The sequence below is a fragment of the Drosophila mojavensis genome, unplaced genomic scaffold (assembly GCF_018153725.1).
Source record: "Drosophila mojavensis isolate 15081-1352.22 unplaced genomic scaffold, ASM1815372v1 contig_74, whole genome shotgun sequence".
Lineage (NCBI taxonomy): Eukaryota > Metazoa > Arthropoda > Insecta > Diptera > Drosophilidae > Drosophila > Drosophila mojavensis.
In genome coordinates this window covers 14,340,670-14,363,689 of record NW_025318899.1, presented here as the reverse complement: position 1 = coordinate 14,363,689, position 23,020 = coordinate 14,340,670, and the positions used below count along the sequence as shown (strand labels likewise).

Genomic DNA, 23,020 nt, shown 5'->3' with positions numbered 1-23,020 from the left:
TGATCAGTATTATAATTACTTTCACTGCGACTGCGACTGCGATTGCGACTTACCATAATCAGTAACGTTATTGTGATGCTCACCGAGCCCTGCTACACATCTGCTCTGCAACGAATTAAGAACTCAACTAACGCACCACAGCTGCAGGCTTGCACTTTTATAGCTGATCAAATGGCTTGCAATGCCACTCAAGTGCCCGTTGCAATTTCGTATGCTCACCACAAGGCTCTCACTTTTATAACTGATGTCGTTCAAGCGCCCTTTGCTAATTTAGTTCTTCTGCTCATCTACAAGCTCTCACTTTTATAGCATACGAAATCCCTGTTATGCTCACCAACACGCTCGTCGTTTTATAGCTAATACAAAGTTACTCAAGCAGGCTCGCCGTTTTATAGCGGTCTTCGTTTCGCTCTTTTATAGCTAAAGAGGCTCGCCATTTTAAAGCTAGTAAAATGTCACTCAAGCACGCTCTGTTATGTTAGTTCTGCTCTATTGAAAGTAAGTGAGCATATTTGGAGTAATTGGAGTGAGGAGAACAGAATGCATTGAATATGTATTTGCTCAGTATATGCATAGAGTAATTCATTGAGTTGATTCGACATTTAAACTGAGTAATTGGAATTCAGAGAGAAGAAAGAAATTATGTAAATTTAATTTAGTCTTTATGTGAAATGTGTCTCTTCTGCTTGTTACATTATATTGCACAAAACCAATATACCCTCTTCGACGTTAAACGGGTAAAAATAATACAAAAATGGGATTTTTTTTGTTATTGTTGTTTAAAATGTTTTCAACCTTTTTTATTTTTATAGCAACTTTTGGTTTGTTGCTTTCTTTTTGTAGAGGGAAGTTCGCGCTGATCGCAGATCGACGACTTTTGACTTATAATTAGAATAAATAATAGATATTTAAATAGTTATATACTAAAACAAATTCATGCCACAATTTGGAAATTAGCTAAGTGAGAGTTGGAGTATTTACAAAATATCACACGTTCTATAAAGCTAGACGATTCAGTCAAAGTTCTGCTCTTCACTGGCCATAGGGTACAGAGCTCTAGACGAGATTGTCATCCCGATAGATGTGATACTGCTGCTGTGAATGCTGCTGCTGCTTCTGCTGCTGTTGCTGCTGCTTCTGCTGCTGTTGCTGCTGCTGTTGATGTTTGTGACTGCCAATTTTGCTCTCAATCCAGTCCAGGTAGTAGGTGACCCGCGTGAAGCCGCCGGGCACGGTGGTTCGCTCGCAGCCGCCGCCAGCCTCGCCGTCAGCTGGGCCAAAGCTCGTGATGCCCACCAGCGTGTGGGTGCCCTTGAGGACCAGTGGGCCACCCGAGTCGCCGGTGCAGACCGTCTCGTCCTTCAATCCCTTCGCACAGAGCACTCCCGAGGTGACGACGTCGTACTCCTCGGCACACTCCGCATTGGAGATCACCTTCAGCTCGGTGTACTGCATGGCATCCGAGTTGGTCATCTCGACTATGGCACCCCAGCCGCTGGCCACCACGCTCCTGCCCGTGAACTGATCCGCATGCTGTCTGCTGGGCAGAGCAGCGGGTCGAATGCGTGATGTGAAGACCACATCCTGTGGCAGCTTGACCAGGGCTATGTCATTGGCCGCTGTCTCCGGATTGAAGCGCTCATGGACGATAAATTTATTCGTGCGCAGCACGAGGCCATTCAACTGCTCGGTGGCCTCCACGCTGCGGGTGCCCAGGTACACGTCGAAGTGGGTGACGCCCATGGTGCAGTGGCCGGCCGTGAGGACCCAGCGGTTGTCCAGCAGAGTGCCGCCGCAGAGGATGCGCTTGCGCCACAGCTGCTTGCCGATGAGCATCACTTGGTAGGGAAACTTTTCGATTTTGCCGAACTTGGCCTGGCCAATGGCATAGCCGGAGCTGCTGTCCAGCTGGCACATGATAAACAGGCCGACAATCAGCGCACTCACACTCAATGTTTCTTTGCTCAATTCCATTTTACTGTTGTCTCACTTTGTTGTTATTTGTTGCTTTTGTTGTTGTTCTTTCTGTTCTTTTTATTGTCACTAGCACGCGTCGTATACGTAATATGATTCACGATTTGCTTCTGCACGCTTCCAACGTTCGTCTCAGTTTGAATTCATTCTGACGATGTCGTGATATTTTATATGTGATATTAGAAGACAACAACAACAGCAAAATCAGCTTGTTTTTATCGCCTTTTTGTGTTTTTGCTTTTTGTTATTTTGTTTTTGCCGGTTAACTGTCTGAGCCGCTCTTTGCGCCGCTGACTGATCAGATCACAGCTGAAATCGGTGCTCTCATCTCTGCTCTCTCTCTCTCGCACTCTCTCTTTCCCATGCTTGTATAATCGTGATGACGTTGTCGTCCTCTGCAAAGCGGTAGCTGCTTGTTATGACAACAAACAAGTTGTCAGAATCTTGTTTTCTTTTTAAATCGTCATATCAGAGAAGAGCTCTTATCTCTTAGCCCTAGGTTCAAGTATTTTCCTGTTTGAATCAAATCCCAACGGGGGTTTGGCTAAAGACATGCGTAAGCTTCCAGGAAAATATACATGTAAAGAAGACAGAGATAGAGAGTGAGTAAGGAAGAGCAAGAGAGGAAGAGAGAGAGCTAGAGGCTAGACAACGAAACAGGTCTTACAGCTGTTGCCAGCCTAACCACAGCATTTCGTGACAAATTTGGCTTTAATTATGCGAAATTTGGAATTCTTTAAAAAAGATTTTATACACAGAAATATGACAGTTCGGTTTGTTTTTGTTTTGAATACGTCTCTCTCTCTCTCTCTTTTTCTCTTTCTCTCTTTCTGCTGTTGCGCATTTTTTTCTTGATAAAAAAGCCATGGGGACTCCGTTTAATATTATTAATTTTTGTTCAGTTTTTTTTTATTATTATTAATTTACGTCTCAGGCTGAGTCGAAGTTAATTTCGTTTGCAACTTTCATACGAATTTAAGTGGAATTCGAAGATGAATCAATATTTGGTTTTATAAACAAATAAATACGTATGTAAATTAAGTTCTAGTTTTTTCTTTTTTTTTGCTTTGTGTTTTCTGTGATTTTTGAGTTTTCCAGTTTGTTGCTTAGCTGCGCAGATTGATAAAAAAATAAATAAATAAATAAAAATATATAACAACAAAAATAAACAATAAAGACTAAATGCAATAATTAAACTGAAATGGAAGTTAATTAATTTGGCGCCGACTTGGAATGTTGTTAATGAAAGGCGTCGACGTCTATCGCATTAATTAAATGTACTAAATAAACAAATAATATATATAAAAAATAAATAAACAAATGCTATACAAAAATGTAACTGGCATTTTTCGTATGTACGAAAAGCCCCTTCAATTAATTCACACTTCAACTAAACAGGTGAGAGAGAGCTAAATGCCAACTATTATATTATGTATTTTAAAAATACATATCTTAAAATTATTATCTTATATATATTTAAGATTATTAATACATAGTTGAGAGCACCTTGTCCGTAGTTTTAACAATTTAATTCTAAATAGTTCCCGTCAATATATGTATTTAAATATTTACATATTAGCATCTACTTAGAAAAGTTTATAGCTAATAATAAAAACGTTCCCATTAAGCTTTAACAGTTTGCTTCATGCACGCACACACTCATGCTAGCAAAGGAGTCTATTCTAATTGGAATTCTATACAAAATATCCATTTGCAATTGTATTTAAGATGTATTGATCTAGTGTCCTTTTTTTTTTAGAGAGAAATAGTCTTTTTTGGGTACTCTTGATTATTATATGTGAGAATATAAAACAGTCCGACAAGCTTTAGAGGCTATCTGCGCGTCGAGCACTTCCCACATGAGCACTCTGAATTGTTTTATTTTATTAAATTTGCATAAAATTGTTTGACGATGCGAGCATTAATAAACATTCAAAGTAAATACTAAGAAACAAATTAGAAAATATGCAAAATACTCTTGGTCTAGCTCTGGCTCTAGCCTAGAATCCAGTATTTAACATTTCACTTCCCGTTCTTTAGAAACAGCCGCCAATTTGTTTTATTGGCACATCATAAAAGTTTGAGCACATATATACATATCTCCTAATATATATCTTTTGATTCGGAGACATTATTCATTTTCGGCGCATTAAACTGGTTGATCGAGCTGCAATAAAAAATATTTACATTCAGATCTTAACGAATTAAACCAATTTAAATGCCTTAACTGATGCAAAATTCCACAGACAGAAGCCAAAAAGATTTATTCGAAATGTCGCTTTTAAATTGTATGTAAATATATGCAAATCTCTTACCAGGGAAACACCCAACTGAAATTTGTTTACAGTTTCTTTTTTATTTGATTATTATGTATTTATTGCTGTACTTTTGTTGTTGTCAACGGTCGATGGCTGGCGCCTTACATGTTGTTTACCTTGCCGGAGAAAGCAGTTGGCCTTGACAGCCAACATTTTTTGGAAATACCAAAACATGGCTTAGATAAGGTAGATGCACCCGAAAATTCCTGGCTCCCAACTCTCTCGGACTAAGCGCAGAACTCTAATGGCATTGAAGGTGTATTCACCCCGTGGCTTCGATTGCAATTAATTTGCCAGCCAGCCACGCCCACAACAAATGAGCAGAACTAATCGAATGTTGACGTCAGCCCAAAGTCACTGATTTAATATTTGATATAAGCTAACTAATTAATGAAATGAATATGTACAAATGTGAATGCGTAGAACCAGTAGTCAGCAGTGATAGCAATTTAGCTCAGCGCTGTTCAATGCTCGATGTTCGCCCGCTTAAATGCTTTCTAGAAGAAACAAAAGACAAGCAACAAATTAGAATGCTTAAACTCAAACTAGATCCGGTTGGATTAGTTTCAGTTCATACTCGAAACTAACGATTCTAAACAAAACAACAACAAAATAGAGAGAAAAATGTAGAGAAAGAAGAAAGAAAGAGCAACAAACAAGGCGAAAGAAATCTAAACAGCTTGGGAATTCCCATAACACAAAACCATATTATTAATAACAAACAAAAAAGTAAAATACTGGGCCAATAGCCAATAAGAAACTCCCATGACGATCCGCTTTACAAACAGATTATTGACTTTATCATTAGTCAAAGCTGATCGGGCCTCAAGGCAAAGAAATTGATTGGCGCCAGACAGCTGCATTTTTTTTTTTTTTTTTGCTTCGCTCTTTTTTGTTTAGCGTCTGGTATTTCCCAAGACGTGCGAATTCGCTTCTCTTTTTTTTTTTAAAGAAAGTCGTTAAAAAAATAATTTTAATTAATTTGCTAGACGATTTCAATTTTGATTTAAGTTCTCGAGTAAATTTGATTTAAATGCGTAAAAACTTGTTTATTATTATTATTATTTTTTTTTTTTAATTCTAGAAAACCGCATTTACGCTTGAATAACGCACAAATTTTAATAGTTTATTTACGCCTTTTGTGGAATGTTTTGTGTAATCTTTTTGTTCTTGTTTATTTGATTTTTGTGACGACGTCGGCAATTTGGCGCCACTTAAATTGACATCGATAATTAATTATTGAGCGCAATGAATATGTAAATTCAAATTTGCATTTAAATTAGAGCTGTCAAAATACTAGAGTCGTCAGCCGACTTTGGATGAAAACAACAGCACAATTAGTGGGCTCTAAAACCAAAAATTAGGCGATTAAATTATTCAGTTTGTAAACAAAACCAGATGAGGAAAATTCTGAACAATCAAATTAAAATAAAAGACATGAGCGTTCATTAAATCATTAGCAAAAACGTCTTGCCCATGTCTTGTTTACAAATCAATACTTATAATGTAAAATAAAGAAACTTCCTCCAGCAGTGGCTACAACGTCATCAGCAGCAGCTCACCTTTGCTCAGGTTTCGAATGTCACTGAACTTCGCTTAAAACAAAAACGCATTTTTTCGGAAACTGGATTTTGAAATTTATGGTAAAAAAAGAAAAACAAAAATCATACTGTAAATGCAAAAATTGTGAACATATCCTGTAGATTTAATATTTATTGGTTGTCAAGTGCAATGACATGCAAGAAGCACTTATTGTTATTAAACTTAAAATATTCATTTAAATTGACTACCAAAAATTATCCAAGGCTGCCACCTTGTTGATATTATCAATATATCGATTGGCAAAACCATGCTAGCTATCGATACGGGTGTATTCGATTATAAGGAACAGCCGGCGTAAACAACGCGTCTTGGATTGTATTGTTAGGAATATATCAACAAAAATGAAGGAAACAGATTTAAAACGTGCATATAATAATGTTTTGGCTCAAGCTATATCGACGTCACAGAAGTTCCTGTTTGCTGGCAACCTGTTTGGCGACATTTTTGTTCTAAGGTAAATTGTTTGAGATTAAATCATTTTTCTGGGACTAAAGTAATTTGTTTGCAGTTTAAATGAATTGAATAAAACAAATGAAGAGCCGCCGAAAAAGCTGAAGGTATTTCCGCAGGGCTGCGATGTGGACATCAACTGTCTTGCCTTTCATCGCGATTTTCTAATCGTTGGCGCCATTGGACTCATTTATGGAATCCAGTGGAATGAGGAAGAGGAAACATTGAGCACTAAACGTGCCTGGGAGATCAAAATACCCATGCAAGTGGATGCTGTAGAGGTGCCAGATGTCAACTCTTTTTGGCTATGCACTGAAACGGATTCATTGTATGCTGGCTGCGGTGACGGCGTCGTCTATAAAATCGATCTGGAAGACGGACGCATTCAGCGCGAATATCGCGGACACACGGACTATGTGCACTGCGTTGTCGGCCACCCTGATGGGCGGATCTACTCGAGTGGCGAGGACGGCACTGTGCATTTCTGGTCGGATAAGCAAAAGGAGCCAACCGCAATTTTAGAGCCGCACAAGAATGCGCAACTACTCCGTCCAGATTGGGGCAAATGGATTGGCGCTGTGTCCGTCAATAATGACTGGCTGGTCTGTGGTGGTGGTCCACGTCCAGCCATCTGGCATTTGCGTTCAATGGAATGCACACGCACATTTGATTACCCTGGTCGCGTCCATGTCTGTGAGTTTGTAGATGACTCGGTGCTCATCGGTGGAGAGCACAATCACGTGCAGTTTTATACGCTCAATGGAGCGTTGCAGGCCAACATTCCTGTGGAGCACACAGCCAGTTATTCGGCCGTGTGGCAAACGAGTCCCTTCAACTTCATGTCCATTGCTGGGTTCAGCAACAAGTTGCACATACTGAAGGACTTTCGCTTTCTGGACAGTAAAATTGAAATGTACGGCAATGTGCAGGGCGACGAGGTGGAGAACGAAGAGCAAGATGATAATGATGACGACGATGATGGCGAGGATGATTCGTTTTAGCTAAATACCTTGAACATCGCTCTAAGTGTATAAAATATATTTAAAATAGACACATTTTCTGTTTTGTGACTGATAAATGCCACATTCAGATTTTTTCTTTTGAATATAGCGTGAACTTTATTGGATTTGTTTTTGAACCTATGAACTAAGGAAATTAAAACTTATGCCAACTACTTAATTATATACTTAAAAGAATTAATTTGTACCTGAAACAGTTGTCCAAGGCAGTCATCTGGTTCACTGCTCGCTGCCACCCAAGGGTATAAATGCGGGCAGTTGGCCCAGTTTCGGCCTTTGACGCAATCCACTGCTGCTGGGCGAGGCCTCTTCATCTAATTCAGCCTCATCTTCCTGCTCGTCATCCTTCTTCTGACTGTCTGCCTCTACCTGAAACTTATCATTTTCGCACACAAAATAGCGAGAGCTACCGGGCAATTCCTCTACGGCAGCCTCAGCAATAGCTGGAACGGATTGTACTTTAGATTTGGGTTTAGGTTTAGTTTTGGATTTAGGTGTAGATCGCACTGCAGATAATCTTGTTTGCTGTTTCATTTGCTTGCAGTAGATGCAGTTGGTCAGTTCGCACTTGCCGCGGCGGGCATATTCCGGACAGACAAATTCATGTCGCATATTGCACTTGAAAATTGAGAGGAGTTAATAAGAATCGATTGGAAAATGGAGCAAAACTTACATCAGCGGCACGCGCGCAATAGCCACGCAGAAAGTCAATGCATATCTCGGCCTTACGGCTCAGTTTCTTATGCAGATATGGACAATCCTCACGCACACAGACGCCTCGTAAGAAGTAACGACACACAGGCATCTTCTCCAGCGTCACGTTATGTGAGAGCAGGCAATCCTTCTTGGTGCACTCACCTCGCAGAAAGCTGCAAGAAAACCATGAGCAGGAGTTCAAGTCCACGTCTAGAGAGCTAATTGTACTTACCTTGGACAGATGGCAACCTGTCGCTTGTCGTGCAGTCGTCGACACTTGCCTCGACTGTGAGCCGCACACTTGCCCAGTCTTTGATAGATAGCACATGGTACATTTGTCTTCACAAGCGAGCGATTCAGCACCTGAAGACTACGCTGCTTGGCTGTCATCAAATGGGCACGGGACACATGATTTGTGGTGCGTATGAAAACATTTTGTGCCTTCGGCGAGGAGACATAAGTCAAGCCCCCAATGTCGATGCGCCGACGCAAGCTCTTATTAACGATCAATGGCGAGCTGTGAGCAGGCACGCGGGTCAATCGGCAGCCAGAGGGATCCAGGACGAATTTGGTGCCACGCACAAATAACGTGCGACCAATCGAGCCATTTGCCTTCCGCTGCTGAGCTGGCGCAGACTTTTTCGCTGAGACATTGGGATCCAGTTTGGTCAGCTTATTCTTGGCTGTCTTCTTGTACATGACGCCATGTATGCTCACCATGCTTAGCGATTTGTTTACGCTGGGTTTGAGAATGTTTGATTTCTTTAAGCTGCAATAGAGTTGGTTAGCAGAACTATTTCAGGAGACTGATGAAGCTATGTTAGAGACTTACCTCAATTTTTTGCCAGCGATTGCATCATTTGTGCGTCTCAGTGCGTAGCGAGCCACAAATTCTTTAGTTCTACGTTTCTTCACCAAGGGCGTGCTGCTGTGTGCGGTTAGGGATATGGCGCGCACTAGCTTGTATTTGGTTCGCTTGGCGGTAGTTACAGCTGTAGTTGTGGGCTTGGCAGTTGTAGCCACAGCTGGTTTTACTATGAGTGCACTTTGTCTGACGAGTTTTCGCTTGGTTATGCTAACTAGAGGAGGTTGTACACATCGCTGAATGGGTGGGGCTGCTTGCTGCTTGCGTACCAAGCAAGTGCTTGCTTTGCTTATGATTTTCGCGGGAGGAGGCGGCGTCAATGCAGCAGCAACAGTTTGCTGCTGATAATACGTAACATGCTGTTGTTGTTGTTGTAGCATCTGTTGCTGTTGCTGCTGTTGTTGTTGTTGTAGCATCTGTTGCTGCTGCTGCTGTTGTGGTATTTGTTGCTGATGCAGTTGTTCTTGTTGAAGCTGTTGCATTTGCTGTAACTGATATTCACGCTGCCGCTGCAGAAAATACGGATTTATATGTATGGCTGGTCGTTCCCATGCTTCAAGCGCATGACTCTGTCGGCCTTGAGGCTGCAGCGCACTCGTCACTTGACTATGAAAATTCGGATTTATATACACTCTTCGTCCCACGGGTGGAATGTTCTCTTCGGCACTTATGTGTGGCAGCATATTAGGGTGTTTTTGTTATCACAATTTGTTAGCAAGTTCTATTTTTGTTTTTAAGATGACTTTAATTGCGTGGCTGAGTGTAAATATGTTTTTGTATTATCTTTTCATCAACTTTTGTTACACAGACATTGTAATCGCAGCTACGTAACTATCGCTACGCCTCGATTACAGCTACGTACTTATGTGAATGGCTAAAATCATCGAAACGCGGGTATGAGCATTTATCGATATTGTCAAAGAATAAGAGCACCAAGAAACGTTTGTACAAATTAAAAATGGGTAAAGAACGTGGACGAGGACGAGGACGAGGACGTCGGAATTTCCAATCCAAACCGTATAACAAGCAAAATTGGCGTGGACAAAAGAAAGAGCACTCAAAACATAACAATGACCAATCACAATCAGTCAACAGGTGAAGTTTTATATTTCTAAGATTTCAAAGAACTCACCGGCTTTCCTTGCAGAGTACCACAGCAGAAGTGCACACTGCTTGAGACTCAGGTGGGCATTACGGAATTCACAAATGCAGATATTGCAGGCTTTACGGGCATTCTAAAATCTCGTTTCTCCGATTTCCATGTGAACGAAATCGACACTGACGGACACGTGCTACAGCTGAATGATTTAAACGTGCCAAAAGCGGAAATTGAAGGTTTGTAGCTGCGGTTAAGGAAAATTGGTTTGAAATTTTAACTGTTTATTATTTGCAGCCGTGGATCCCACTGTATTGGACGAATGGCGCGATAAGCTGGCCCCAATCATTGACAAAGAAGTGTGGCAGCAAATAGCCGACTTGTCCGCACTCAAATATGATAATAAGAGTGAACAGAAAGTGGATATAAACGTTAGCAGCCTCACTAAGGAGGAACGTACTCTAATCCATCATCTTGTGAAACAGCTCTACAGGAACAAATTGGTATCCAAAACAATTGACCAGCCGGCAGATCAACAGGTGGAAGAGCAGAAAATAATACGCATAGCAAAGCCCAAGCCAGGCCGCTGTAAGTTATTTCTCCAAGGCATTAATCAAATCTTAACTTTTTCGTATTTTACCTGTAGCTGATAGCCGCTGGAATTTTCCACATGACTTTGTTAGCTTTCTGGTGCACAAAGTCAATATGGATACGAGTGAGGTGGCTTCAACAATAGCAAATCGCTTGAAGTGAGTTCCGACATATTATTCTAAGTGCGTTTCAGATCAATATCAGATAATTTCCACATATTTATCAACAGTCTGCATCCATCGCAGGTGAACTATTGTGGAACCAAAGATAAACGCGCAAAAACCACGCAACGCTTTTGCATTAAACGCCGTACTCCCGAGGCCATCGCAAATGCTGCGCGAGGCATAGGCAATGTTCACATTGGTAACTTTTCCTTCCGGCCTGAAACGTTGAAGTTGGGCGATCTTAAAGGCAATCGCTTCCGTATTGCACTACGCCACATTACACATCCTCGAGAGCACATCGAGCAGGCATTGGAGTCACTAAAAGAGCGCGGATTTATCAACTATTATGGCCTGCAGCGGTTTGGCAATAGCGCCAGTGTACCCACTCATGAGGTAGGCGTGGCGTTGCTCAAACGCGACTACAAACTGGCCTGTGAGTTGATATTAAAGCCACGCGACAATGATGTGGAGTTTATGCGCGCTATACGTGAAGCTTGGTGGGAGAATCGGGATTCAGCTGCGGCTGCAGCCAAGTTCCATGGAAATAAGTTTATTGAAAAGAAACTCTTGGACGGCTTGGCCACATATGGCGAGAATGATTACGCTGCAGCTCTGCGTCGCATTCCACGTAATATGCTACTCCTATACCCTCATGCTTATCAGAGTCTGATCTTCAATCGCATCGCTTCGCGACGTATAAAAGAGTTTGGCTTAAAGCTGATTCCTGGAGACTTAGTTTACGTCGAGGAAGAGAATGATCAGCAGGTTAAAGCTCCAGAGGAGTCTGTGCCTCCAGCTGAAACCGACGAAATCATGGAGGATGTGTTGGAAGGTGAAGGTGACAATCCGCTGGAAGAGGAGTCGATCTTCAAACGTAAAGTTCGGCCACTTACAGATGAGGACATAGCCGGAGGCAAATATAAATTATCAGATGTTGTACTCCCACTGCCTGGTTACGATATAACATATCCGAGCAATGAGTGTGGCGCTTGGTATGACGAGATGCTCGCGGAGGTAGGGTTAACGTCAGAGCAATTACGACACAAGGAGAAAACCTATGCGCTTGGTGGTGCCTATCGTAAACTGCTTATAAAAACGGACGACTTGAAATGGAGTTTTCGTCGGTACAGCACATACGAGGACACACTGATAGCCTCTGACTGGGAGCAGTTGAAAAACATTGAGATTACACCTGAGCCCCCTGAGTCTGATAACTGCTATACGGCTCTACTGTTGGAGTTTACTTTGCCAACAGCTGTTTATGCGACTATGCTTCTGCGCGAGCTATTTAAACAGGATACCTCAACGGCCACACAAATGCAGCTGGAAAAAGAGGAGATCATTAAGAAGCTCGCACAAGAAGTTCCCATAATTGAAGCCGAAGCGCAGCCGCAGCCAATTTGAAAAAAAAGCAGCTACTAAAACAACAAATCGATAAGAAAAATCAATTTACGCGCCTTCTATATTAGTGTTTGTGTGTGTGAGTGTGTGTGTGTTACTTCAAACCAACCACAACAATAACAATGCGCACGTGAGTGCACGGTACGCTCTCTTATGCTCACGTTCTCTCGCTGTTGCTCTCTTCGGTCTTTTGTCTGACGCTTTGAGTGAGTGTGTGTGCGTCCGGCCAGGACTAAACTTAAAGTCCTATTCTCTGGCCATTAGTACGCTGACAAGCGAGAGCTTTGGACGCGCTGCGCAACATATAACGTCGCCGTGTTTGTGCGTGTGCCTACCATTAATGTTGTAAAAGAAGAGTAACAATAACAAATAAGATACGAAGCTAATCAGAAAGTAACTGTAAATTTGTTTTGACCGTTACAAGTAATCGGAACAAAAGGAAAGAATAAGGTGAATCATACATGAATCATATACACATATTAAATATACTCACCCGAACGCACACATACACATTGAAATTTAGGCGCGTATTTTTAAACAGAAGTCCTTTATTAACAATGAATAAAAGAGTCTATAATTTTGCAGTAATTAACAGTATTGAAAAGTATTTAAATAATTGAACTATATTTATATATATATACATTACTTTGCATTGGCTTTGCATGCTTATCGATTTTTGTGCGTGCCTTTGCCCAAATCAATCGATAATGTGGTGTTAATGCGCTACAGCTACTACACACACATCAACTTTAGAAAGGTGGGCGACGACGGGCATGATGCATGAAGTATTAGTGGTTCATATTAGCTGATAGAGCGGCAGTTAGTGGGGTGTTGTGAGGGATTGGGGTGGGCCTGGTGCACTGCGTTGCCCTTAAGTGTAACCATGCAGGACAGTGTCATCGAAATTAATAAACTAAATGCTTGTTTGGCGTCGTCTATTCACACACCCAAACACCAACCCACCCACCCAAACCAGCCAGACATGGTTATTGGACATGTTATTGCTTGCGCGCGCACTCTTTGACCAGCAGTGAGACGAAACGTTTCAACCAACTGCGTCATAGTTGGAGTTGCTTTGCGACTTCGATTTTTGCGCCCAACACCTAAGTGAAATAAAATACTTACAATTTGACTTATATACTCAAGACTTATTTAAATAAATATATCATCGATTTGCTCGTCGTTGAGAGCACGGAGATTGCATTTGCACAAATAGGCCAAAATCTTTTTCTCAGCCTTACTACGATTGGCGCCCAAGCCCTGCAGCAGAGCCTCAATGCGTTTCATGGCGCCGTCACTGAACGATGTGTCCGGCGGTGGTGGTGCTGGTGTTGCTAGCGGTGGTTGCACATTAACTGTGGATGCATGCTGTTCGTCCATTGCCTCCTGCAGCGCATCTTCCTCATCGTTTTCGATGAGCTCCTCGGTGCCTTGCGAATGCCAATTAGCAGTTAGAGGTGCCGTTATATTAACAACTTGTCGTTCACCACTGTGATGGCCGTTGTTGCTGCTGCTGTGGTGTTTGTGTTGTGCAATGAACTGTAGCTTTGGCAAAAAGTCCCAATCGGAGTGATCCTTCAGCAGTTCTCTGCGGAACTTTTCGCGAATGAAATTCCATCGTCCTATGCAGGTGTTAACTAACAATTTGAAAATGTTTTAATATATAATCTCATAAAAATTACATAGAACATCACTAACCATCAGTTTTTAAGGATGTTGCTATGCTGCACCACAATTCAGTTTTCTTTTTCTTACTGGAATCATATGGTGATTTACGAACTTCGCGTTCATATAAACTGGGATTGGAACGCACCAGTTCTATAAGACGATTGTCAAATTCAGAACACGTGGACATTGTAAACAAAAAATATAAACAAAATTTTCCCAACTACTCGCACAGAGTGCATCAAAACAAATACAATTTGATAGCTCGATAGGCGTTTCGATAGCAACGCATTTGCAGTGTTGCGCAACGTTCACTAGTTATTTCATTTTTGCGCGCCACTTATCGATTTTATTATTGATTTTGTATTTCTATTTTTTTTTTATTGTACTCGACAAATAGTAGACAACAGTTGCGTTCAACTAACGCTTAACGGCCGCGAAAATGGCCGCCGAGAATTATCATCTGAAATGGGACTCGCATTTGTCCTATTTGAACACTTCCATAGCGACGCTCTACAAGTAAGTACACATTAATTGAGAGAAAGTAGTTGAGCTAATCAAGTTCCTTTATCAACTCGCAGAAATGAGAAGTTTGCCGACGTTATGCTATACAGTTCGTATAGCAACAGTGGCATCAATTCAGATATACCCACAGTGGGCATATCAGCGCACAAATTTATTTTGAGCTCCTGCAGCCAGTTCTTTGCCACCATGTTTGAGACGGCGCCAATTACAGCGCCCAATGGCGTTCTCTATATAGTGCTTCCGCCTGATCTGAGTCATCGTGCCATACAAATCCTTGTGCAGTATATGTACAGTGGCGAAGCAACGGTCTCCAATGATATATTAAATGAAGTGCTGCGCGGGGGAGAAATCCTGAAGATACGTGGCCTTTGCCGGACGAGCACCTCAAGCGGTGCTAGCGGCACTGGACACCACCTGCATCATCAGCGTGAGCCCAGTGCTTTGTATGTTTCAAATGGCACACGTTCTTCACTGGCGCCGCCTCCGCCACCACCGCCCATGTCGTCCGCACAGCTTCCCGGTGATATGTACAGCAACAAGCCCAGCAGCAGTAGCAGCAGCAGCAGCTCTGCTCGTTACTCTCTGGATCATCTGCATACGCATCCACATTCACATACGCATCCGCATCAGCATCATCATCATCAACAGCAGCATCAACAATTTCGCGGCTTGGGTGCTTCCGTAATGCCAAAGGACAGTCCGGTGATTGTGAAGTCACCCAAAATGGCCAGCCACACGGGTTTGCTCAGCGTGGCGAGCAGCAGCAAGCTGATTGCCGGCGGCATCTCTGTCAACAAGGAAGTGGCCATTGACCCGGAGGACAAGTGCTGCTATGCAGCAGCGAGCCAAGTCGAAAGTCTACCACAGTCAGCGACAGCAGTTACAACCACAGTGGCTGCACCACCACCACCACAAATGTCCATTTGCACAGAAGTCGGCTGCAACAGCTGTCCACTGGCTGCGCCGGCCACCGAACCAGCGGACTCCACATTACGCCGTTCGGACTATGCAGAACGGGAACGTCTGGTGGAGGAGCCACTGTGCGAGCGAGAAAGAGACGATGTGGGCATGGTCTACGAGAGACGTCTGCGCCGCGAGCGATCCTGTGAGCGAGGTAAAACTTTGGTTCTTTGAAAGAAAAATACTTGTATAATCAGATTTTTATCGATTTGTAGCCCCACCCCACGAATACTTTGGCCACGATGCCCCGCACTATGAGCATGTGGTCAAGTCTTATGAAGTAACGACTGCACCACGCCTGGCCACGCCCCCACATCCACATAGTTTTCTGACCATTAAGCAGGAACCAACCGATTGGTCAACGGGCAATCAATCAGGAGCGCTGCCAAACGACAACCACGAGCTGAGCCAGGAGGCGCAGCTGTCGCCCAAGCAGCCGCTGGACTTTAAGATGAATGCTGTCAAGCTGGAAGCGAATTCGGCGCCACAGGACGATTCCGAGGAGCATACGTTGCGTGATTACAACAATTTCAAGCTGCTCGTTTGTGAGATCTGCCAGAAGTCGTTTGAAGATACCAAAATGCTTGTGCGTCACCTGGGCACCCATGCCGCCGAGCCAACGGGCAATGTGATGGGCAGCAGTGTGAGCGGCACGGGCAGCAGCAGCAGCTCCACAGCCAATAGCAATCTGGCGCTGAGAGCATTGAAGACCTATGTGCCAAAGAAGCGACGCAGAGTGTCGGTGAGTGCCGTTGGATCCATTGGTGTATTGGACAAGCCCTTAACTCTTCCCATCCCTCATTCGCATGTACAACAGCAACAGGAGAACAACATGGATCATGTGACACTGCTCTGCGATCTCTGCTCCACGTAAGATCGAATGGCAATCCAAACTAAATGTCAATATATATAGTTTCGTTTCATTGCAGTTCCTTTGAAACGCCCGCGGAGTGGGTGCGTCATATGAATAGCCAACACACGGAAATCGAGCTGGCCATGTTCAATAGCAAAAAGGATGGCGAACAGAAGGGGTGTGTGTGATAAAGCCCTGCTTAATCGAGCATTTGTTGAACTCTCTGTTCACTCTGTTCACAGCAGCAGCAGCAACAACAACAACAACAACAACAATTCTTCTTCTGCCTCCGTTAGCCAAATGCAGCACACAGTCGTCAGCTCGGCAGTCGCCAACTCTCCAGGAGCGGCAGCAGCAGCAGCAGCTGTGGTGCATAAAAAGTACTTGACTGCCAGCCGGCTGGGTGGTGGACAAGGACAAGGCCTTAGCAACAGGGGAAATGGCGCTACGACCGCATCACCGGGGCTGGCCAACAGCTCAACCGCATGAGCCCAGGCAGAAGCACAACTCCAAAGACAAAAACAACAACAACAACTAGAGCAACAAAAAGACCACCAGCAGTCAGGCCACGAGTGAGAGAAGCAATAAGATGAACATTTTTTGAACAAAATCAAGTCGTTCCAGAAATCAAAAACAAAAAACAAATTATAAAGAAAAATTATTTATACGAAACAGCAAGAACCGTGATCAAAATGCAGCAAACACAGCATATTTTATAGAGCAAAAAAAAAAAAAAAAAGAGTTGAAATTAACTAAAACAAAAAACTATAACTTAAAACGAAACTGTAAACGAAACTTAGGATCGGAATCGTCAGGCAACGATGCAAAACAAAAACAACCAAAAAACATACGATTAATACTTTAACTCTGTAGTATTTTAAAATCTATTGTAGTTTTAAACTTTATTCCCCACTCGCGAACCGCAAAAGGCGCAAATATAACGAATCCCAAATATTTGAAACAATTTACAAAAAAAAAAAAAAAAAAGGCGTTTATATCAAATGTAATATTCGAGGCAAACATTTTCATTTAGTGATAGAACTAAAAACTTTAACAATTATCTGACTAATTTTGATGGAATTATTATTAGAGATCTTTTGAGTCCAATGAATGTTTTTTCAATTTTAAACTGAAAAGCAGCTTTCAATTATTTTTGAATTAAAATAATAATAGCTTAAAGTCATTTGAATATTGTATTTTATAGGTATCACATACTTTGTGTTTTTTGCTGCATATATATTTTTCTATTTTTATAAACACTTCTTTGGGTAGAGTTTTTAAACATTTTGTAAATAGGATAAGTTAATTTTTTTGAAGCCGCCGAAGCGAACATTTTTGAAAAATTACAACAAAAAAAAAAAAAAAAACTACTTATGTATCTAAATGTGTGTACTTAGTAGTTGACAATTCAATTAAAATCTAAAAGTTGTAAAGCGGAATTTTCCCTAATATACAAACATTAATATATATACATATATACAAAGCAACATACATAAATATGTATTTGCAAATCATCGTGATTCTTAACTAAGTGAATGGATGCGCGTATGTGTATGCGAAAACAAACACAAACACAAACACAAATACAAATACACCTACATACTTAAATACGAAAATGGTGTACAACTAAAATCGAATATGTAGCAAACGCGTTTTATTCGCATAATAAACAACAAGAAATCGTTTTTAAATAAGCACAAAGCAGCGTAACAATTTAAGAGAGACTGAGTGAGGGAGAGAGAGAGAGTTCGCAAATATGGAATGTGAAGAACGTAACAGTTGGAGCGCGCCATGTTTGATATTAAGCGCAAAGAGCAGCCGCTACGCTCACGAGTTTCATAACGAACGGTTGTTTGCCGCTCACTATCGCTTACTTTTCGCATTTGCCTGAACGGCCTTAACTAAAAGGAATATGACATATGCCAGCTATGGCAACTGAGAGCAAAAGTTCGACTCTTAACATTTTTACAATCAATGTCATTTAAGTAAGAGCAACAGACGCTTTCTTATTTAGTTGCCTTTAACATTCGGAAGCAAACGAATCAATTGCTGGACAAGGAATTAATTAATTTTTTTTTGCAAAACGTCTTTCTTTGGCCGCATCAAACTTCAAGCATTAATTATGAGTGCTGGCAAGCATTTGACGAAAGGTACGTCACTTATTAGATGGAATTATCACTCATTGTCTGCGTGTTTTGTGGAGAGAAACAAGTTTGAAGTATCCAGAAATATTGCGAGACATTCTTATCGGTATTTTATTTTTATATTTATAGAATGACTAATCACAATTGAAATGCTAATGTTGTAGGTTCTCCACGGCCGGCGTTGCCTGATGATGGTGTGCCACGGCTATATTCAATGCGCTTTTGCCCATATGCCCAGCGGGCTCATTTGGCACTGAATGCCAAAAAGGTGCCTCACCACATCATTTACATTAATCTAACCGAGAAGCCCGAGTGGCTGGTTGACTACAGTCCTCTGCTGAAGGTGCCGGCACTGCATTTGGTTGGCGAACGCAATCAGCCATCTCTGATTGAGTCGCTCATCATTGTGGAATATCTGGATGAGAAGTATCCGGAGAATCCATTGCTCCCCAAGGATCCACTGCAGCGTGCCCAGGACAAGATCTTGGTTGAGCGCTTTGGCGCAGTGACCAGCAACTTTATGAAGATTATTGTGCATAATGCAGAGCCTGATGAGCTCTGGACTGCTTTCGATGTATTTGATGAGGAGCTGGGCAAGCGTGGCTCGGCCTATTTCTCTGGCAGCAAGCCAGGCTTCGTGGACTACATGATCTGGCCCTGGTTTGAGCGTCTGCCTGTGATCAAATTTGTACTCGAGGATCGCTATAACTTTGATGTCAAACGCTTCGCCAAGCTCAATGCCTGGATTGAGCTCATGCTGAAGGATGAGTGGGTTAAATCCTTCTATGTCACGCCTGAGCAGCACGTGGAGTTCTGGCGCACCCGCAAAGCCGGCAATGCCAACTACGATATGCTTGCTTGAGCCATAATTACAGATTTTTCTTGTTGTTCATGTTATCGGAGTTAATGTAAAACATTTTATTTTGTTTAATTCAAATTTTATCTTAATCCGGGTTGAGTTTATACAAATAAAGAGTGGAATATTTTAACTATTGTCTACATGTCTAGTTATAGTAACTTAGTCAGGCTTCACTGTACCGGTTTTATGTGTGTCACACGCCGCAATGCACCCCCAAAGGTTCACACACAGCCCACCAAGTTCAGCCGCGGTAATGCACACCTTTCGGCGAAGGGCACCTCAATTGAAAACCTTATAAAGGTGCTGATTAAGTGAACTCCAAGCACCAGTTGCGTCTCGCATCAAGCAACACACATCATGAGCAGCGGCAGACACTTGGCAAAAGGTAAGCAGCTCCGCAGTCGGTCCTAGTTGCTCAAAAAATCTAATCTGCAGGCTCTGGGACGCCCGATGTGCCTGAGGATGGCATCTTAAGGCTCTACTCCATGCGCTTCTGCCCCTTTGCCCAGCGCGTGCATCTGGTGTTAGATGCCAAACAGATACCCTATCACAGCATTTATATAAACCTCACAGATAAGCCAGATTGGCTGTTCGAAAAGAATCCCGAGGGCAAGGTTCCAGCGCTGGAGCTAGTGCGCGAGCCAGGTCCGCCCGTCCTTACCGAGTCGCTGCTCATATGCGAGTACCTGGACGAGCAGTATCCACTGCGTCCGCTCTACCCACGTGATCCGCTGAAAAAGGTGCAGGAGAAGCTGCTCATCGAACGCTTTGGTCCCGTTCTCGGCGCCTTCTTCAAGGCCTCTGATGGCGGCGACCTGGAACCGTTCTGGAGTGGCCTCGACATATACGAGCGAGAACTGAGCAGGCGTGGCACACTCTTCTTTGGCGGCGAACAGACGGGCATATTGGATTACATGATCTGGCCCTGGTGTGAGCGACTAGAGCTGCTACAGCTACAGCGTGGCGACGACTACAACTATGACGAAAAACGTTTTCCAAAGCTGGTGAGTGTTTAAGTCTGTCAACTGGCGCTCTCAAATCTCATCGTTGCGTTGCAGACGGAATGGCGAGAGCGGATGAAACGTGATCCTGCTGTGATGGCCTTCTATATGGAAGCCGAGGTGCAGGCCGAGTTCTTGCGCACGCGCAGCGCCGGCAAACCCAACTACAATCTTTTGGTCAAGGATGCCTAAACTGTGTCCATGTTTAAGGGAGCAATAAATATGTTTGAGCTAATCTAGAAGAGCACGACTATAATTGGGTTTCCTTAACAGATTTTGTCTTTGGCCAAGGCAATATCAATGATATTGAGGCACATTATAGCCAAGACACATACAATCACATTTCAAGAGTAATTTATTATTGGGCCTGTATTATTCCATAACTTCATTTGTACAATCTCATTCTTCTGCAGCAACTGGGAAAGCCATATCATAGTTGGGCTGGCCTTCCTGGCGCGTGACCATGAATTGGGCATGGGTCTCGCTATCCAGCGCTATTTCCTTGATGGCCTCATCCTTGGCCATTAGATCGACCCAATCTAGCAGTTTAGCATAGCGAGCTCTGTCCAGTTCATATTCCCCGGGCACTACATGCTTGAGTGCTGGGAATCGTTCGAACCATGGCCAGATCATGTAGTCCACCATTCCAATTTGGGCGCCACCAAAGTAGGGCGTTGCACGGCGGGTCAGCTCCTGCTCGAACACATCCAAAGCATTCTCGAAATTGGGCAATGCATCCCCTGGTGGATCTTTGGTGAACAGCACGGGATACACGGCATCGATAGCTGGTGACAGGCGCTGAATGAGTATTTTATCTTGAGCCTTCTGCAAGGGATCTTCGGGTAGCAGTTGACGCACCGGGTACAGCTCATCGAGATACTCGGCGATGACTAGAGATTCCACAAGAGCCGGTTGGCCAGGCACAGCGGTTAACTGAAGAGCGGGCACCTTGCCCAGGGGACTGAAGTCGGTGTACCACTCGGGCTTCTCGGTCAGATCAATGTAGATCTTATGATGTGGAATATGCTTGGCAGCCAGCACCAACGAAGCGCGCTGTGAGTAGGGGCAGAACCGCATGAGGTAGAGGCGTAAGATTCCATCATTGGGCAGCTCCGGTTTGGGCGAACCTGTTGGTGACGCATGCACAAGGCAGATCAGATAGGTGAATGGTCTGTGATGTGTGTCATGGGAAACTACGTTTTGTAACTGTCTCAAAAATATGGGTAACGCGAAGCCGGCGTATTTATATTTTTGGGTGACATTGAAACGTACCTTTCTTAAAGTGCTTCAGCACATCCATGATGTCAATGATATCGTAGCGCTCACTTTCGTGCTCAGCTGCTATTTGATAACAAACTTTGAGTTTGTAAACAATTTATAATCTACATACGAATTTTTTCTCTCTGGTTTTGTTACCGAACGAAGCTTTTATACCTAACAGCTGAGTGCTAAGTCAGTTGACTGTTAGCTTACAGTCTGTTAACTTGAGCAACATGCACGAGCTATCGATATAACTGCATTACCGATAAGCTTACCAGCAAGCTCAAATTCAAATGCCAAACAATCGTTACACTTTAGACATAATTTATATTTCCATTAATTTCTTTTCGTACTTCTTTTATATGACAAACTTATACATTTATTTTGAATTTTAACTAAAATTTAACTACCACAGATAGGTTGCAACTATATATTAAATGTATATATAATATAATTTGATACATACATAAAAACATACATATATTTATATAGATTTTCGTATTGTGTGTATATGTATATAATAAATGTTTTACTTGTAAATTATGGTCGCTGATATAATTATATTAGATGTAACTCTAAACAGATGTAGTTTGACAATTTCTACATTTCTATAACGTTGAGATTTACATGAATAATTGGTTTATATATATAATTGTATGTTATAAGCATGTACGTACGTATTTTATGTATGAGCGTATTTATAATTTTAATTGAGGTCCAGACATGACCGCTTAACTAAATACATAACTCTTGCACTAGGCTAAAAAACTAGACAAAATGATAACTAATTAACAATTAAGGTAAACATTTATTGGAAATCTTGCAATGTGTGTGTGTGTGTGTGTGTGTGTGTGTGGATGTGGGTTCTGTTTTGTTGTTTCCCTTTTTCGTATTTGCACGACTCAGACCGTCGTATCCGGTGGCGGTGCAATGGGTTGCTTAGACTCGGAAACATCCAAACGTGTAGCTGTCGCATTCGTTGTGCCGTCCTGCTGGTCCGGCGCAATATCAATGCGATGCGCCTTCCGCCAAACGACCAAATCCATGAGGAACGCCAAAAACATAATGCCAGCCGTAATGCCTGCCGTAGACAGAGAATTGCAGTCACTGTTACCCTTTGGTAGAGCTTCGGCACTTACCCAAAAAGTATTGCCGGAAGGTGTCCGCATCGTAGAGCGAACAGGCGCCATGTTTGCCACAAACCGATTTCCAGATGAGACAGGCCGAGTCCACCACAGCGCCATAGATAATCGGGCAAGGAACATTACCAAACAGGCCGATGGCTGACTGGATGACGCCCATGGCCATGGCTTTATCTAGTTGGGTAAAGTAAAGTTCATGAGATTTGAGATTCTACGCCTGGTGGATATTTGATAGCTGAGCTTGGACTTACCTTTAGGATGTGTACAGCGCATGACGAGCAGCATGCTGCCCACCTCAGAGGTGGAATGCATAAATACGCAAATGGCAAAAATCGCTATAAAGTAGATGAAGTTCTTGCAGTTATTATCACAGTAACCAGTGACTGCCTCAGCAACTGAAATGTGACAAAAATTGAAAGTGAGTGTGAGGCAAAT

At 42.6% G+C, this 23,020-nt stretch overlaps 10 protein-coding genes across 13 annotated transcripts in view; 5 read left to right on the top strand and 5 right to left on the bottom strand.

Annotated features, from left to right (window-relative positions):
- Positions 1-761: 761 nt before the first annotated feature.
- Positions 762-2,172, bottom strand: LOC6582468 (brachyurin). Its single transcript, XM_002008133.4, has one exon. It carries the CDS (start codon positions 1,972-1,974, stop codon positions 1,057-1,059), a length of 918 nt encoding a protein of 305 aa, XP_002008169.1. The 5' UTR covers positions 1,975-2,172; the 3' UTR covers positions 762-1,056.
- Positions 2,173-6,156: 3,984 nt separating this feature from the next.
- LOC6582467 (THO complex subunit 6) lies at positions 6,157-7,449 on the top strand. The gene is made up of 2 exons (XM_002008132.4): positions 6,157-6,348; positions 6,403-7,449. Exons 1-2 carry the CDS (start codon positions 6,236-6,238, stop codon positions 7,343-7,345), a joined length of 1,056 nt encoding a protein of 351 aa, XP_002008168.1. The 5' UTR covers positions 6,157-6,235; the 3' UTR covers positions 7,346-7,449.
- On the bottom strand, positions 7,436-9,750 carry LOC6582466 (zinc finger CCCH domain-containing protein 3). The gene is made up of 4 exons (XM_032730903.2): positions 8,892-9,750; positions 8,292-8,828; positions 8,037-8,232; positions 7,436-7,981 (listed from the first exon to the last, which is right to left on the bottom strand). The coding sequence occupies exons 1-4, from the start codon at positions 9,605-9,607 to the stop codon at positions 7,583-7,585; spliced, it is 1,848 nt and encodes a 615-aa protein (XP_032586794.1). The 5' UTR covers positions 9,608-9,750; the 3' UTR covers positions 7,436-7,582.
- Positions 9,751-9,823: 73 nt separating this feature from the next.
- Positions 9,824-12,773, top strand: LOC6582465 (pseudouridylate synthase 7 homolog). Its single transcript, XM_002008130.4, has 5 exons — positions 9,824-10,019; positions 10,072-10,259; positions 10,318-10,608; positions 10,667-10,769; positions 10,841-12,773. The coding sequence occupies exons 1-5, from the start codon at positions 9,883-9,885 to the stop codon at positions 12,177-12,179; spliced, it is 2,058 nt and encodes a 685-aa protein (XP_002008166.2). The 5' UTR covers positions 9,824-9,882; the 3' UTR covers positions 12,180-12,773.
- Positions 12,537-17,018, top strand: LOC6582463. 3 transcript variants are annotated; one of them, XM_002008128.4, is made up of 7 exons: positions 12,537-12,626; positions 14,242-14,360; positions 14,423-15,480; positions 15,542-16,068; positions 16,144-16,196; positions 16,256-16,357; positions 16,422-17,018. In XM_002008128.4, the coding sequence occupies exons 2-7, from the start codon at positions 14,284-14,286 to the stop codon at positions 16,666-16,668; spliced, it is 2,064 nt and encodes a 687-aa protein (XP_002008164.1). In that variant the 5' UTR covers positions 12,537-12,626; positions 14,242-14,283; the 3' UTR covers positions 16,669-17,018. The 3 variants fall into 3 exon arrangements, with proteins under 3 accessions (XP_002008164.1, XP_032586793.1, XP_032586792.1); XM_032730902.2 differs by having other exon boundaries at positions 15,542-16,196; positions 16,425-17,018; XM_032730901.2 differs by having other exon boundaries at positions 15,542-16,196.
- LOC6582464 (transcription factor Adf-1) lies at positions 13,298-14,179 on the bottom strand. The gene is made up of 2 exons (XM_002008129.4): positions 13,875-14,179; positions 13,298-13,813 (listed from the first exon to the last, which is right to left on the bottom strand). The coding sequence occupies exons 1-2, from the start codon at positions 14,029-14,031 to the stop codon at positions 13,329-13,331; spliced, it is 642 nt and encodes a 213-aa protein (XP_002008165.1). The 5' UTR covers positions 14,032-14,179; the 3' UTR covers positions 13,298-13,328.
- Positions 17,019-18,173: 1,155 nt separating the features above from the next.
- On the top strand, positions 18,174-19,322 carry LOC6582462 (pyrimidodiazepine synthase). The gene is made up of 2 exons (XM_002008127.4): positions 18,174-18,329; positions 18,488-19,322. The coding sequence occupies exons 1-2, from the start codon at positions 18,302-18,304 to the stop codon at positions 19,183-19,185; spliced, it is 726 nt and encodes a 241-aa protein (XP_002008163.1). The 5' UTR covers positions 18,174-18,301; the 3' UTR covers positions 19,186-19,322.
- Positions 19,323-19,410: 88 nt separating this feature from the next.
- Positions 19,411-20,425, top strand: LOC6582461 (pyrimidodiazepine synthase). Its single transcript, XM_002008126.4, has 3 exons — positions 19,411-19,567; positions 19,618-20,186; positions 20,241-20,425. The coding sequence occupies exons 1-3, from the start codon at positions 19,540-19,542 to the stop codon at positions 20,373-20,375; spliced, it is 732 nt and encodes a 243-aa protein (XP_002008162.1). The 5' UTR covers positions 19,411-19,539; the 3' UTR covers positions 20,376-20,425.
- A 95-nt stretch (positions 20,426-20,520) lies between these two features.
- Positions 20,521-21,631, bottom strand: LOC6582460 (pyrimidodiazepine synthase). Its single transcript, XM_002008125.4, has 2 exons — positions 21,456-21,631; positions 20,521-21,310 (listed from the first exon to the last, which is right to left on the bottom strand). The coding sequence occupies exons 1-2, from the start codon at positions 21,481-21,483 to the stop codon at positions 20,583-20,585; spliced, it is 756 nt and encodes a 251-aa protein (XP_002008161.1). The 5' UTR covers positions 21,484-21,631; the 3' UTR covers positions 20,521-20,582.
- Positions 21,632-21,750: 119 nt separating this feature from the next.
- LOC6582459 (solute carrier organic anion transporter family member 74D) overlaps positions 21,751-23,020 on the bottom strand; it is a 28,227-nt gene continuing 26,957 nt past the window's right edge. For both annotated transcript variants that reach the window (XM_015162460.3, XM_015162462.3), the window contains 3 exons: positions 22,837-22,980; positions 22,583-22,759; positions 21,751-22,524 (listed from right to left, as the gene is read on the bottom strand). In XM_015162460.3, coding sequence (XP_015017946.2) covers positions 22,346-22,524; positions 22,583-22,759; positions 22,837-22,980 — 500 coding nt within the window. In that variant the 3' untranslated portion in view covers positions 21,751-22,345. The remainder of the gene's footprint in view (positions 22,525-22,582; positions 22,760-22,836; positions 22,981-23,020) is intronic.